At 52.1% G+C, this 14611-nt stretch overlaps 2 protein-coding genes across 3 annotated transcripts in view; one reads left to right on the top strand and one right to left on the bottom strand.

The window, feature by feature from the left end:
* The window catches only part of TFIP11 (tuftelin interacting protein 11), a 22829-nt gene extending 12968 nt beyond the window's left edge, over positions 1 to 9861 (top strand). For both annotated transcript variants that reach the window (XM_007461136.1, XM_007461135.1), the window contains 11 exons: positions 1136 to 1289; positions 1599 to 1755; positions 2942 to 3069; positions 3467 to 3619; positions 5095 to 5622; positions 5727 to 5833; positions 6495 to 6663; positions 6763 to 7006; positions 7457 to 7599; positions 8022 to 8187; positions 9446 to 9861. In XM_007461136.1, the coding sequence (XP_007461198.1) occupies positions 1136 to 1289; positions 1599 to 1755; positions 2942 to 3069; positions 3467 to 3619; positions 5095 to 5622; positions 5727 to 5833; positions 6495 to 6663; positions 6763 to 7006; positions 7457 to 7599; positions 8022 to 8187; positions 9446 to 9801 (2305 nt within the window). In that variant the 3' untranslated portion in view covers positions 9802 to 9861. The remainder of the gene's footprint in view (positions 1 to 1135; positions 1290 to 1598; positions 1756 to 2941; positions 3070 to 3466; positions 3620 to 5094; positions 5623 to 5726; positions 5834 to 6494; positions 6664 to 6762; positions 7007 to 7456; positions 7600 to 8021; positions 8188 to 9445) is intronic.
* Positions 9862 to 9942: 81 nt separating this feature from the next.
* The window catches only part of SRRD (SRR1 domain containing), a 6282-nt gene continuing 1613 nt past the window's right edge, over positions 9943 to 14611 (bottom strand). Inside the window, exons 2-6 of the mRNA XM_007461212.1 lie at positions 13150 to 13409; positions 12965 to 13063; positions 11163 to 11317; positions 10614 to 10659; positions 9943 to 10164 (exon numbers count right to left, since the gene is read on the bottom strand). Of these exons, the coding sequence (XP_007461274.1) occupies positions 9943 to 10164; positions 10614 to 10659; positions 11163 to 11317; positions 12965 to 13063; positions 13150 to 13409 (782 nt within the window). The remainder of the gene's footprint in view (positions 10165 to 10613; positions 10660 to 11162; positions 11318 to 12964; positions 13064 to 13149; positions 13410 to 14611) is intronic.

Genomic DNA, 14611 nt, shown 5'->3' with positions numbered 1-14611 from the left:
GGAGCTGAGTTTATAAGGCCCCCAGCGGAGGTGTAAATCCAGTTCGCGCAGCCACAAGGAGAGACTTCAGCTCTTCTTCCGTAGTTTCCGGGCCCCTGGGGCTCAGCTGTGGCTTCGGCCCCACCTCTGCGTGTGGGCCACCCACAGGTTGCTCCCGAGGCTGCTGGAGCACACGAGCTGGCTTGGGCGAGCGGGCTGCCTCGACAGGAGCGCCTCCCGGAGCCCGGGGAGGCAGGGGCCGTGCGTGGGGGAAGAGGCTGCGGTGGTGGCCCTGCGCTTTGTTTGCCTCTTAAAAATGGCACTTCACTTCCGTGGCGGCCTGGGCTGCTTTCACCAGCATTCCTGGTTGCAGAGCTCCGTGCTCCCACCCCTACAGCCTGTCTCTGCACAGCCAGCAGCAGGCCCCTCCCCGGGTCCGTTGTTTAAACCCCACTTTTGGGCACGCAGCCCCTGCCCGTCCCAGGGCACAGGCCTCAGGCTGGGGGGGGTGTGTAGGGCTGTGGCACAGACCGTCCGCCTAGTTCTCACTCTGTCCTGCCTGTCACGGACCGGTTGCTGCGTTCTCCTCTGAGCCCCCGAAGCTCCTTTTCTGTCCCGGCCGATTTCTCTGCCGGTGACGGGACCTCCCCTCCCAGGGGCGCAGGTCCTGTCCTGCTGCTTTTTTTTTTTTTTTCCTTTCTTTGTCCTACCTGGTTCCGCGGAGCTCCTTCTTGTCCTTTCTGGTGTCCGAGGTCCTCTGCTGGTGTCCAGCAGGTGTTCTCTGAGAGCCGCTCCATTTGTACACGTGCTCCTGGCGTCTTGCGGGGGATGCCATCTCGACTCAATGTCACAGATGCTTTTTAAAGTAAGTTAATTTTTTAAAAACGTAAAAGGAAGGTGGACAGTCACGTCATATTTACAATTTTAAGCCAACTCTGTTATTGGTAACTCTTAAGCCACGGAGTTGCCTTGAACACATCAGGCAAAAATGTCAAACGTGATTACTGGGGCCCTTTTGATACGAGTCAATGGGTTGGTCTTTAAAATGGATCCCACGAGGTCCGCTCTAAGGAAGTTCTCTGGCCAGCAAAGCTGCTCCAAGGGATGCCTGCAGAGAGTTCTCATGGACCCCGTGGGGCCTTGTGTTTGCCTGCAGGGCCCGCGACTACTCGGCGCCAGTCAACTTCATCAGCGCGGGGCTCAAGAAAGGGGCGGCAGAAGAGCCGGAGCTGGAAGGCTCCGATGATGAGGAGAAACCTGTTAAGCAGGATGAATTTCCTAAGGATTTCGGACCAAAGAAGTTAAAAACGGTAGCATTTTTATTGAAGGATTGTGACCTTAGTAATAATACCCCTGGAAGATCGCTTTGGCCCAAGCACCTGCTGGGGGAGGGGTTCAGCCGGAGGCCGCTCGTGTGGGTGTCTCCCTGTGAGGTAGGTTTCCCTGAGGGGTGATGTGCAGTGCAGTCTTGTCTCTTTCCTGAGACACATCACAGATATGTTTGGTTTGTACAATAGGATGCTTTTCACAGTGCTGTGACTGCCAGGCCATGTTTCCGTCAGCCAAGCTTCTTGCTTTCTTAGGTTTTTCCTTCTTTTGATTTTTCTTCTTCTTTTCAGGGTGGCAATTTTAAACCCAGCCAGAAAGGTTTTGCAGGAGGAACCAAGTCTTTCCTGGATTTTGGCAGCTGGGAAAGACACACAAAAGGAATTGGACAGAAGCTTCTTCAGAAGATGGGCTATGTCCCTGGAAGAGGCCTTGGGAAGAACGCACAAGGTGTGGTACCCCCACTCCACCGTCTCACAGGAGGGCGGCCAGGCAGAGGCCAGAAGAGCAGCTGGGGCGTGGTTTGCCTTTTCTCTGCTTTTTCGCTTTTCTGGCAGCACATGACAGGTTGTGCTCCAAGCCACTGCACTTTATCAGAGAACTCAAGTTACATAAAATACACTTATTTTAGCAGGAGGGAGAGGTTAGGGTTCAAATAGGCTGCAGGCTGATGGGCTGAGAACAGGCTTCTTTCTGTCCCGCCCATTGTTTCCAAAAAAATCAAATTGCTTGCCAGTATTTAAAAATCTGAATTCTAGATTTGCTTGGCAGTGAGTGGTTTCGCTGAATCTTCCTGCCCCAGGTAGCAGCCGCGGCCTTATTCTGGAAGCCTTCTCCACACCCCAGCCCACTTTCCTTGTTCCTGTTAATGTTTCTGGGCCCTGAAGGCATATGAGTCTGTGGTCCCTGCTCACAAAGGGGCAGGACAGGTAACTAACTATTAGCTGTATGAAGAACCCATGGACTTGAGTGAAGATGGAAAAGGTGACCTGGAATGCGTGAGGGACGTGACGTTCTAATGTGGCATTTCCACAGTAGTAGCTGGAAGGGGTGTGGGGGGAAGTTTGGGGTGAGGGCAGTTCTTCACTGAAATGTTGTAGTCCTGTTTGTAAACTTTTTTACAGGAAAGACACATTTATTTCCAAGGCTTAAACATGTTATAGAACAGGTTAAGCATGGGGGACATGAAGTACTAAGTAAAATAGATGGGGTTCCATACTAAATGGCAGCTCCACCTCACTTTAATCAGAATTAATATATTACCCGAGTTATAATGGGCCTCCAAATTAACAAAGTGTAGACTCTAGTATGCCAGAGCTTCCAGCTGTAAATGAATATTCCCATCCACTAAACAAATGAATCCAAGTGGAAATGGAAATCTGTATTTCGGACATGCATGCGGTGATATCCGCACACTGCTCTGTGGCAGCATAAATGCACAGACACTTCCGGTCACCCGGGAGCGGAACAGTGTTATGAGGGCAGAAGTGCACTCTCCTTCCTGGGTGGTGCATCGTCTTGAGTAAGGACCCAGGAGTGTGGTCCCCCAGAGTGGCTCACACACGTGGCAACTGCCGTGACCTGAAGTCTCTGTCTTTTGCTGAAATAGTCTCTGTCTTTTGCTGAAATTTGTCAGGTATCATCAACCCAATCGAAGCCAAGCAGAGAAAGGGGAAGGGCGCCGTGGGGGCATACGGCTCGGAGCGCACCACTCAGCCCCTGCAAGACTTCCCCATGGCTGACTCCGAAGAAGAAGCCGAGGAGGTGAGTCAGGAGAGACAGGCCGGGTGCTGTCTGTGCCCCTTTCAACTGGTGTTTGTTCATCTGCTCGCTCACTCGCCCAGCTACCGCGTGCCACTCACCGTGCTGGAGGCTGGTGTCCTACGCTGAACGGGTGTAGAGCCTGGTGGACAGGGACGCGGTCAACAAGTAACCAAAGTGTGGTTGCAGGAAGTCCTGGGGAGAACTTAAGGTTGGATGTGTGGGGAAGGGGTCTCAGCATTGGTAAGGGCGGGGAGCGGGTGTCAAGCAGTGTCCTTGGCTGGGTTTAGTGTTACACAGCACGGTGCTCAGCACAGAACCTTGTGAAAGTCTCACCGACCCCACCTGTGGTAAAAAGTGGCCCTTTCTTCTTGTGATGGACTGTATCCCTCTGACTCAGGAATTTCAGAAGGAGCTGAGCCAGTGGAGGAAAGACCCCAGTGGAAGCAAGAAGAAGCCCAGATACTCTTACAAGACAGTGGAAGAGTTGAAAGCCAAGGGCAGGATTAGCAAGAAGCTCGCTGCTCCCCAGAAGGAGCTTTCTCAGGTCAAGGTATGGGGCCCGTGGATGCCTGGTCCAGGATGGGGGCTTGGAAGACACAAATAAAGTTACCCCACACACCAGAGCAGTCACCGAACGTTTGCTCGTAAGGTTCCCGCGGGCCTTCCATCCCGGCTGTGTGTGTGCTGCTTCTGTGGCATGAAGCAGCCTGTGCCCACTCCCCGCACTCACGCTCACCACGCTCAGGCTCATCGCCATCCCACCCCTCCTGTGCCAAGCACTCCTTGTGGCGTGAGAGTGCTAAATCGAACAATGTCCCCAGCTTCCTGGAGCTTGCTGTCAGTGAATTTAATGATGCTCCTGTCATTCTGTTGCTTGTTGCTAGAAACCTTTAACATTTCTGGTTTGGTTTGGGGCAGGTTAGTTTGTGTATAAAGCCTTGTCTTTGTTTTACAGCTGTTAAGGATAGATTCCTAGAAGTGCAGTCACAGGTTAAAGTCTTCAAGGCTCTTAAATCGTGGGAAGGTTGCACTAACTCACTGCTCGAGCAGGAGTGGGCCCTCAGGGCGTCCCAGCATTGCATTTAAGATGATTACCACTGTTCTGTACGGATAGCCTCTGAGCTTTTCCATCACTGTCCCTAGTGGCCAGAGAACATTGGTGACAGATGTCTGTTGTAGGGGACATAGCGTAGGAGATACAGTGTGTGTGTGTATTACAGAAAGTCGAGTGGGTTCTCGAAGGTCAGGGTGTTGTGTATCAGGTTACTTGGGGACCTGGTGAGAAGCGCAGATGTCCAGGTCTAGATGGGGCCTGAGGCCTCATGCTCAGTTATTTTCCCCCAGGTATTTGACGCTTCAGAGATTACACTCTCACCTCAGGTGATGGCGATGCTTCTGTTTCAGCACAGCCACGTTCTCGTTTCCTCAGTCTCCTTCAGACATTGAAGTTAGCTCATTTCCTCGGTTGCCTTTTGTATGTTTCATGTTGTTTTTAAATGAAAAAAGCTATTACTACAGAGCAGTATGCAGTACGCTTTAGGCAATTAGGAAATAGAGGCAAAAATATTAGAATTACTCTCCTTTCCCATAAATAACTGGTTTTCACACCTGTGATGTACATCCTTCCAGGTGTTTTTGTCTAAATATGCATTTTTTTTAACCAAAATACGATTTTGATTGTGTTTGTTGTCCCATTGCCTGCTTTGTGATCAGTACAGCCTCTACTTACCCATGAAAATAGATTTTCCTCTCATCTAAATAGTCCACATTCATATTGCATCAGTTTTGCTAAGTCTTCTCCATCCGGTTGGTGGTTTGTATCTGGTTGTTTTGTCCGTGGAGTCGCTTCCAATCTAGCGCAGCCCAGGCCCCACTTTGAGAAACACCGCCCTTCTCCAGCTCTGCTGAACGGTGTGGTTTTGACACGTTCCCACTAGCGTCGTGCCTTCCCCGGGCTCAGGTGTGTGTCTAACAGAGCAGCAGTGGTGAGCATTAACCTGCGTGCCCTCTGCTGCCTTCTCCAAGGTCATAGACATGACGGGCCGGGAGCAGAAGGTCTACTACAGCTACAGCCAGATCAGCCACAAGCACAGCGTCCCCGACGACGGGCTCCCGCTGCAGTCACAGCAGCTGCCCCAGCCCGGCAAGGAGGCCAAGGCCCCCGGCTTCGCACTGCCGGAGCTGGAGCACAACCTGCAGCTGCTCATCGACCTCACAGAGCAGGAGATCATCCAGAACGACCGGCAGCTGCAGTACGAGCGAGACATGGTGGTCAACCTGTCCCACGAGCTGGAAAAGGTGTCGGAGGTCCTGGAGCACGAGGAACGGGCCATCTCCAACCTGAGCAAGGTCCTGGGGCTCGTGGAGGAGTGCGAGCGGCGCCTGCAGCCCGGCTGCGGTGACCCCCTCACCCTGGACGAGTGCGCCCGCATCTTCGAGACCCTGCAGGACAAGTACTACGAGGAGTACAGGATGTCCGACCGCGTGGACCTGGCCGTGGCCATCGTCTACCCGCTCATGAAGGACCACTTCAAGGAGTGGGACCCCCTCAAGGTGAGTGGGTGGGGAGTCTGCCGCGCTGCCTCTCCTCCGGCGCAGGCCCCGGGGGCAAGGGGGCCATCAGCCGGCTGCCTCTCAGCTGCTGTGTTTCTCCTCAGGACTGTACGTACGGCACCGAGATCATCTCCAAGTGGAAAAGCCTCCTGGAGAACGACCAGCTGCTGTCCCACGGCGGGCAGGACCTCTCGGCAGACGCCTTCCACAGGTGCTCCTTGCGGGGGACGGGGGCCACTGCCTGTATGAGCCCTGGCCACGTGCCGATGCTGCTTGGGGAATTTAAATTCATTAGTTCACCCCACACCTGTCAAGTGGCCGTTGAGGATCTGCCTGTGCTCTGTGCTGCCTTACCCTGGGAGTGAAGAGACGGCCTGTCTCCAGTGAGGGGAAAAGGCAGGTGGTAACCAAGCAAGTGGACAGATAAATCCAGGCTGCCACCTGGGTCCAGCAGTAGAGAATGACAAGGGTGCCCACCTGTGTATGCGCACCTGTAGGGGGGGCACAGGTCTCTCGGGGGAGGTGACGTTGAAGCTGTGACCCTAAAGCATGAGGGGCGTCGGCTGTGCAGATAGAGCTCCAGCTGGGGAAGCACATGACACTTGGGGGGGCGGGACCCGGCAGCAGCCCTGCCAGGGAGGCAGGTGCTACTGAGGAGACAGGCCCCAAGGCCGAGTGGGCGGCCAGGAGAGCGGGGTCGAGGCAGGCACACGTCTGGCCAAACACACGGGCTGGTCTGGTGGTTTTCTGTGACTGGATTGCGCTGCTGTTGCCATTTTCTTCCTTACCCTAGAGGTAGGTGGCGATGTACTTTGCACACGTGGAAACCAGTCAGTGCTTTTAGCCCGCTGCCCTCTGCCTTTCTCGCGTAGGCTGATATGGGAAGTCTGGATGCCATTTGTTCGAAATATCGTCACTCACTGGCAACCGAGGAACTGCGACCCGATGGTGGACTTTCTGGATAGCTGGGTGCACATCATTCCCGTGTGGATCCTGGATAACATCCTGGACCAGCTCGTCTTCCCCAAGCTGCAGAAGGAGGTGGGCCGGGCATGGGAAACGGTTGTCATCAGGAAGCACGGGGGCTCGTTTCGCATTTCTCTTCATCCTCTCACTGCTGCCTTTCCCCCGCTCCTGCAGGTGGAAAACTGGAACCCGCTGACAGACACCGTCCCCATCCACTCGTGGATCCACCCGTGGCTGCCTCTCATGCAGGCGCGCCTGGAGCCGCTCTACTCCCCCATCCGCAGCAAGCTGGCCAGCGCCCTGCAGAAGTGGCACCCCAGCGACTCCTCGGCCAAGCTCATCCTCCAGCCCTGGAAAGATGTCTTCACCCCCGGCTCCTGGGAAGCATTCATGGTCAAGAACATAGTGCCCAAACTGGGTAAGGAAACGGGACGGGAGATGCGTCCAAGTCGAGCAGCTTCGGTGCCTGGTTTCTGTGGCTGGCGGTAATGATGGTGCTGCTTAAAAACATGGCCTTTGAGCTCTGAGCGCATGACATTTCTCAGTATAAGAGGTGGCGTTTTGTGCACTGAGGCCGAATATAAATGTTAACCAGGTCCCTTTCTGCACTAATCACATCAGACCCTGCCTGCCTCCTGATTGATTGGTCCAGTTCGGGCCTTTGCTGACAGTATAGCCACAGGTATTCTGAAATTGTTGTCATACTGGATTCTAAAAATAGAGCTATTTCTGGATTAGAGAAGAAAACAATTTTTAAGAATTGCCACAAGAGCTTAAACTTGACCTTTAAAAGCAGATCGAATGCCGACATTGTCTGGTGATGCCGCTGCTGTGTGGCTTTGCCTTAGACGCTGGGTTTCTCTTCCAGGGATGTGCCTCGGGGAGTTGGTCATCAACCCCCACCAGCAGCACATGGATGCTTTTTATTGGGTCATCGACTGGGAAGGGATGATCTCTGTCTCCAGCCTCGTGGGGCTTCTTGAAAAGCACTTCTTCCCCAAGTGGCTTCAGGTTCGCTTTGTTGGGGTGCGTTGGGGACCGGGAGGGAGTCACTGGAGCCTTGGGTGGCAGTGCTGTGGCCACACAGTGAAGGTAAACTACACGGCAAGGTGAGAATGAGGCGGGCAGGAACCGCGAGCACCACTTTACTGGACATTTGCCACGTGCCCGATGCTGGTCTAAGCACTTGGTCTCAGTCTGATTACCCTCACCTCCTCACAGCAGCCCTGTAAGGTGGGGACTGGTATCGCGTGTGTAGGTGGGAGGCCCAGGTGCAGTTTACATGCAGGGCACTTAGCTACCGAGCTGACCCCCTGCAGGTATCATCAGCTCGCAGGAGCAGGACCCAAACAAAACGAGTAGCCCCTTTGGAAGTTTTGCTCCCCTTTGTTGCCACTGTGGATGCAGGTTTCTTATGTGTTCCCTTTTGGCAGGTGCTGTGCTCCTGGCTCAGTAACAGCCCAAATTACGAGGAGATCACCAAGTGGTACCTGGGTTGGAAGTCCATGTTCTCAGACCAAGTGCTGGCGCACCCATCCGTCAAGGACAAATTTAACGAGGCACTTGATATCATGAACAGGGCGGTGTCCTCCAATGTCGGTGAGTGAGGGTTCCATTTTACGGAGATCCCGGGCCAGCTCCACGTTTCTGAGCATGGAAATGACACAGAGTTTTCAGGCACCAGTGGGCTCGCCGTCGCCTCCAGGGCACACAGACTCTTGCCCGCGAGACCCATCATGTGCTTATTTAGCTAGCAGCCACTCCCCCACCTCCTGGGGCTGGGAGGGGCGTTCTTCCTGAATGGGCACTCACTCAAGCTCCGTCTGGGCTCTTCGGCATGTCTGCCCGGCCGGCGTTCTGTGGCCACTCCAGTGTAACAGCTCATGGTGTGGAGCTGGGTGACAGTCTAACACTTAGTAGTTGCTTAACTTCTTACCCGTAAAGCAGTAGTAAGGACCCACTTCCAGGTTTTTATTAAGCACCTAGGGGGACCAAGGTACTGTTCGTGGATGGCACTCAGTAGGTGGTGTCTTTGGTGTGTCAGAAGTAGGCAGCTGACTGTTCGGTTACTATCTATTCCCGAACTACTCAGTTCTAGGCAAGTCCAGGAGCCACTGAGCCAGTCCTCTGTGAAGAGTGTGCTCACATCTCAAAGCAAAGGCCAATGGAGCACCTAGTCTAGCCGTGTTTCACAGAGAAGGTCAAGAGCTCATTCAAGGTCACAGAACTACAGAGTGGCAGCTGGGATTGTAATTTCTGTTTCCTCCCGAGGCGAGGCTTTAATTCTTTCTACTTAGAATTCATAGACAGACACATAACTGCATTTAATGAGGCAAATATGGTCCTGTATTATCCCTTCATCTGTGAAGCTGAAACATCTGTGTTTCAGCTCCCCGGATATAAAGTTCTTCCGGGGCTAGGGGCTAGGGGCCTGCATGGGTAAGTTACATATGTTAACTAGTATAGGCCATATGTCTTCAGGGTTCTAAAAGCTGCCCTGGGGGAAGTGTGGAGTGAAAACTCTAGCAGGAAGGGAACAGAACAGTGGCTAATGCCTGTCAAGGTTTCTGGCCCATAAGAATCCCTTGCTGATGCTTCTTTATTATGGGGACTATTTAATAATCTCTGGTTGTTAGGTATTAAGCAGAAGTGTTTTTATGTGACTGCAGCCAGCTGGCCACGCTTCCCCCAAGGTGCTCGATCATCTGGTTTATTTTAAACCAGTGCTCTGAGGCACCAGGAGGCCTTAGGAGACGGCGCCGGCGCCTGTGGCAAACCCAGCCCTAGGCCAAGTCGGCGTCTCCATTTCTGTCATGTTGGGACGTGTCCCTCACCCCACCCCCCCTCTATCTGCCAGGTGCCTACATGCAGCCCGGAGCACGGGAGAACATCGCCTACCTCACCCACACGGAGCGGAGGAAGGATTTCCAGTACGAGGCCATGCAGGAACGACGAGAGGCTGAGAACATGGCCCAGAGAGGCATCGGCGTGGCTGCCAGCTCCGTGCCCATGAACTTTAAAGACCTCATTGAGACCAAGGCCGAGGAGCACAACATCGTCTTCATGCCCGTCATCGGGAAGCGACACGAAGGGAAGCAGCTGTACACCTTCGGCCGCATCGTCATCTACATCGATCGGGGCGTGGTGTTCGTGCAGGGGGAGAAGACCTGGGTGCCCACCTCCCTGCAGAGCCTGATTGACATGGCCAAGTAGACCGCAGCACCTGCCACGGACCGACCGGTGAATAAACAAACAAACAGTATTTTAAATCACAGTTGACGTACGTCCTGCCCTGTCTGAAAGGGGACTCACTGCAGTCCCTCCGTGGTCACTGCCTCTGCCTCAGCAGACACATCACACCGGGTTCAAGTCAGTGGCAGAAGGGTCTTCCGTCTTGTTCCTGATGATCTCGAGACCCTCACAGTCCTGGTAATCTGGTTCTTCCCGGAAGGCCCAAGTGTCCGTGGAAAGTTGTGTTAGCTTTTGTACAGGAAACCAGTGGACGGAGGTGTCATTAAATACGTCCGTGTACTGTGAGGTCTGAGGGAATGCCAGCTCCTCCCGTCCTTTCAAAATCTGAGCGGGAAAATTCGAAAGTAAAACGAGAGTCCCAGTAAGGCCCACCCTCCTGGGTTAGAGTCTCCTGGGTTAGAGTCACGTTTTACTGTTCACCCCCACCTCCCACGTTATTCTTTTTTCTCCCACGTTATTCTTTTTTTAAAAAAATAAGTAGTAAGGTATTTATTTTAAGTGCTTTGTGTAATGAGTTGGAAGCCCCAAGGGCAGTGCCTACCTAAGAATAGAGGAAATAATTAAGAAAAAATGAAGCGATGCACTAAAATGTCCTAGCTTTCTGGAACACAGACCCCTGGCGAGAGCTGGCGGTGCTGCTATAACCTCGCTGTGCCTTCGGTTAGCCCCTTGGGAGCTCCCGCCACTACAGGTGAAGGCAGAATTCTCCAGGGTAATGGAGAGGTATGTATGGTATGATGTCCCACCCCAGCCCCTTCAACTCAGGCAGATACCTTTGCAACATACGGATAATGTTTCTGCAGAATCCTTGTCAACAACCTAGAACAAAAATTTTTTAAAAATCTGATTAGGTGGTTTGAGAGTGGTTTCATTCAACTTAAGACACAGAAGGGCAAGGTGACTGAAACAGATCAAAAAAATCTCGTTAAAAACGTGGGATGCAGAGTAGGTTAAATATTTAGTAGCAGGTGTGAATGCCCCAGTCACTACCCATTTCATCAGGGGAAAAATGACAGCAGACACCGAGGCATCATGAAGCAGCAGGAGGATGTTATGCAGCTGTAAGAAGAGAAATCAAATGTTTTTTCCCCATTTTAAAAAGCCGTTTCTGCCTGTCCTGAGGGAAGGGAGGAATTATTGGCAGAAAGACTCCTTAACTTGCTTCCCAGCTTGACTCAGGGCTGATGTCTCCCAGCTCCAACCCTCTGTCCAGGTTCCCATGGAAAGGCCTTTCCAAGTGTGAAATGTTTCCTGCTTGCAGGTCAGTCTGAGGAATGGGTTCATCTCAGGGCCTGGTGGCACCTCGGTGTTCCCAGGCTTACCTTTCCTCGAGTCCTCTGAAACTGTTCCCAATGATGACCATCTTGGAAAGGGCATCTATGGACCAGTTCCTCCATAGAAGGTTGTTGTAGAGCGCCGTCCCACAGTGGAGCATGTAAAAGACGGTGGGCTCGCCGTACACACTCCGTTTTCCTTCCTGGGGTACAACGTGCACAGATGTAAACACACTTCTTACAACAAGGTGAGGGAGAGGGAAGGGCAGGGAAGGGCAGAGTGATAATGAGCCGTGACTTCTCACCACCAAAAAATGAATGTAATTCTGTGTGGTGCTGAAGGATGTGTTAGCTCGCTTGCAGTCTTACAAAAAAATGCATCACATCAACTAGTGCACGTTCAGCTTACACGTTACATGTCACCACAGGTCAATGTAGCTGTGGACAAATGATGAGCTGAGGGGAAGGCGAACTGCAGCATCAAATGGAAAGAAAACGACTACGTTCTCTTGTGGAATAAAATCTATAGGCTTATACGGGACTAAAAGTCAGGAAATCATGACGTCCAGAAAGAACTCGCGTTTACTTAACAAATGCGTGTCCCATGAACGCAGAAGGCTCTGGACGAATGGAGGGACAGCAGAGGTCACTGTCCCTCAGGTACTTGTGTTTTCCTGAGTCACTTTATGCAGATCCCTATCGTAACTCAGTCCTCTTCAAACGTGCCCTGGGGGTCCAGTCACCGCCTCTGGAGAACCTCTGCTCTATGCCATCTCTGCCGCCTCTCCGGCAGGAACAAGCCCCCTGGCCCTTGCTGTCTGGCGCCGACGACCCTAGGCCTCTCTTCTCTCCCTGCAGCTTCCCCGGCCCATGACACACTGGCCGTGGTTCCTGAGCAGCGGCTCTGCCCAGGCTGCCTGCAGTCTGCAGTCCTGGCTCTCAGCAAACTCCCGGGAGACCTTCAAATCCCAGCTCAGACCCAGGAAGCCTTCCTGGGCCCCCGGAAGAGCACAGGTGTCCTCCGTCTCAGTTCCCAGACGTGGCTCTGCTCGCTGTCCACTCGTCACGCGCCTGTTCACAGCCACGTGCCCTGCAGTGGCGGAGAGCAGTGCCCACCACCCTCGGGCTCCCCAGAGCTCCCTGCCTCGCACAGAGCAGGCACTCGGAGCTCGGGGTGACCTGAGCTGAACGGCAGTGTTTTAGGACCCCGCCAACATCAGAGACTGACTCTCCTCTCAGCTGGGCCTAATTTTCATGTTTCATAATAAGCAATGAGATGGCGGTTTCAGAACAGAGAGGAACAAAATGATGATTCTGTGATCCCCAAGACAATGCCTGACTAAACGTAGAGGTACCTGCATAGAGTCGCTCCAGCCCTTGGCTTGTGCAATGATGTTTTATCCGGAGGTCTCAGAAATCTTGAATCCCAACCCTTGCAGGGTAGGCCAAGGACTTAGCCGTAACTCTCAGCCAGGTGCTATGCGTGTGACTGGTCTACGGCTTCCCTCCCCCAGGACAGGGCACGTCCCAACCGGCAGGACCTCATTTGAGGTGCGGAGACTGTGCCCTCTTTATTCTCCTGCAGCAACAGTAAATACCGACTAAGCATAAAATTGGGACACAATTCTCAACGAGAATTTTGCAGACCTAACGTGTTTGTGCCATTGTGTGATTTTCTTCTTCTGACAGGCACAACATAGGTCCAAACGGGGTAACAGACCGGCCACATACGGACGCCCTGGGGAGGAGGCACCGCTAGTCACAGAGCCTGGCGCCCAGGGACAGGGCCTGGGGTCAGCTTGGTGAGCAGCTGCCCAGCCCTCCCTGCTCCCCTCTCTTAAACCACGTACCTCGTTCTCACTGAGAACAACCACACCAAGGGTGCTAAGAACCGCAATTTCCAGCTGGCTAAACAGAGGGTCATACACCCAGCAGTGACTTCTGGGGATCTGCAGAGGGCAAATGAGTGGCTTAGTCAACATCTGTGTGCACAAGACCAAGGAAGGAGACGATAAAGAAAGATACCAAAGTTTACCTGGCACTTTTCCAGAAAGAGAAGCAAAAATGCGAGCTGGTTTCTAGCTATGACACAGGTGGCAAAGTTCCCAACGCCGTAACACACACACTTCAAACGGCAGGATCCTGTGACTGGGGTATCTTCTGGGACGGAGGCAGGGGCCACATCTGACTCACCTGGTGACGAGTCGAGATGCAGGTTTCCAAGGGCTTCTGAAAGAGGCCCCACAGGGGCCTTCAGCTGTTCCAGATATTTCCTAAGACACCTGTTGATGGTTTCTGAAAGAGCAGGCCCAGTAGTCAGAGGGCACGCTCTGACCCTGAGAACCAAGTCCTCCAGGGACCCAGGGAGGAGAGGAGCAGGCCTGAAAAGGCTTCAGCCCCTCAGAGAGCAGGGCTGCTGGCCTCGCTCCCAAACGTGCCCGGGACATGCTGCCACGTCCACCCAGAGCTGATGGCTGTCCGCTCCCTGGCTACCCGCAGCCTACAACCGAAGAGAACGTTTCAAGCAAAAACCAGGTTTCATTCATGGGCACGGTTTCCATCTAATGCTCACTGTCAACTCATTCTAATTTAATAAGAGGCAACCAGGTAAATGCAAGTGATGGTCTGAAATACCTACTTTTTTTTTATAATAGAAAAGAATAGAGGAGCAGAGCTCTCAAAATGACACTACAAATAACTGGGAATAAGAATATTTAATGTGTAAAAAACTAAAAGAAAAAAAGGTGGGCTGGAGCTTCTAGACAGTAATGAAAAATACTCTTGTCTAAATCGTTTCACAGAGTGGTGAGTTCTCTTGTCTCTCCTTCTACTGGTACTGAATTTAGCAGAACAATTCTGTATGTAGAACAGAACAAAAAGCAAACAGCCCTATATTCCCATAATAAGATACCAGTTTTGACTTATCAGCAAAGATACCTTTAAGTAAGACCCAGGCTAGGAAAGGTCACACGAAAAGCTGGCTCTTTTCATCCATGCTGGTCAAAGTATCAGTAAAAGCTTTTTTTGGAAAACAGCTTGACAGTGGATATCAAGTTGATCACTTCCACCTCTGGGAATATATACTAAGAAGATTACCCTAAATTTGGTAAAAGCTTTATGCATAAGGGTGCTCACTGAAAAATTATGTATATTGGGAATTCCCTGGCGGTCCAGTGGTTAAGACTCTGCGCCTCCACCGCGGGGGGCAGGGGTTTGATCCCTGGTTGGGGAACTGAGATCCCACATGCTGCATGGTGCAGCTAAAAAAATTCTTTTAATGAAAAACAAATTTTTAAGTTTTGATTACTGTTGAAAAAATTATGTACAATAATTTTAAAAAAAACAACAACAAAAAAGGAAACTAAGTGTCCCTCAATAAAAATTACAACTATGGTATATTCACGTTGTGTATTAATATTAATGTTGCCATAGATTATGTTTAGGAAAAGATTATAACAGCAGGGGGTGGGGTCTACAATGTAAAGTCAAGGGAAAGA

The sequence above is a fragment of the Lipotes vexillifer genome, unplaced genomic scaffold (genome assembly GCF_000442215.2).
Source record: "Lipotes vexillifer unplaced genomic scaffold, Lipotes_vexillifer_v1.1 scaffold691, whole genome shotgun sequence".
Classification (NCBI taxonomy): domain Eukaryota; kingdom Metazoa; phylum Chordata; class Mammalia; order Artiodactyla; family Lipotidae; genus Lipotes; species Lipotes vexillifer.
This window is presented reverse-complemented; position numbering and strand designations above follow the sequence as displayed.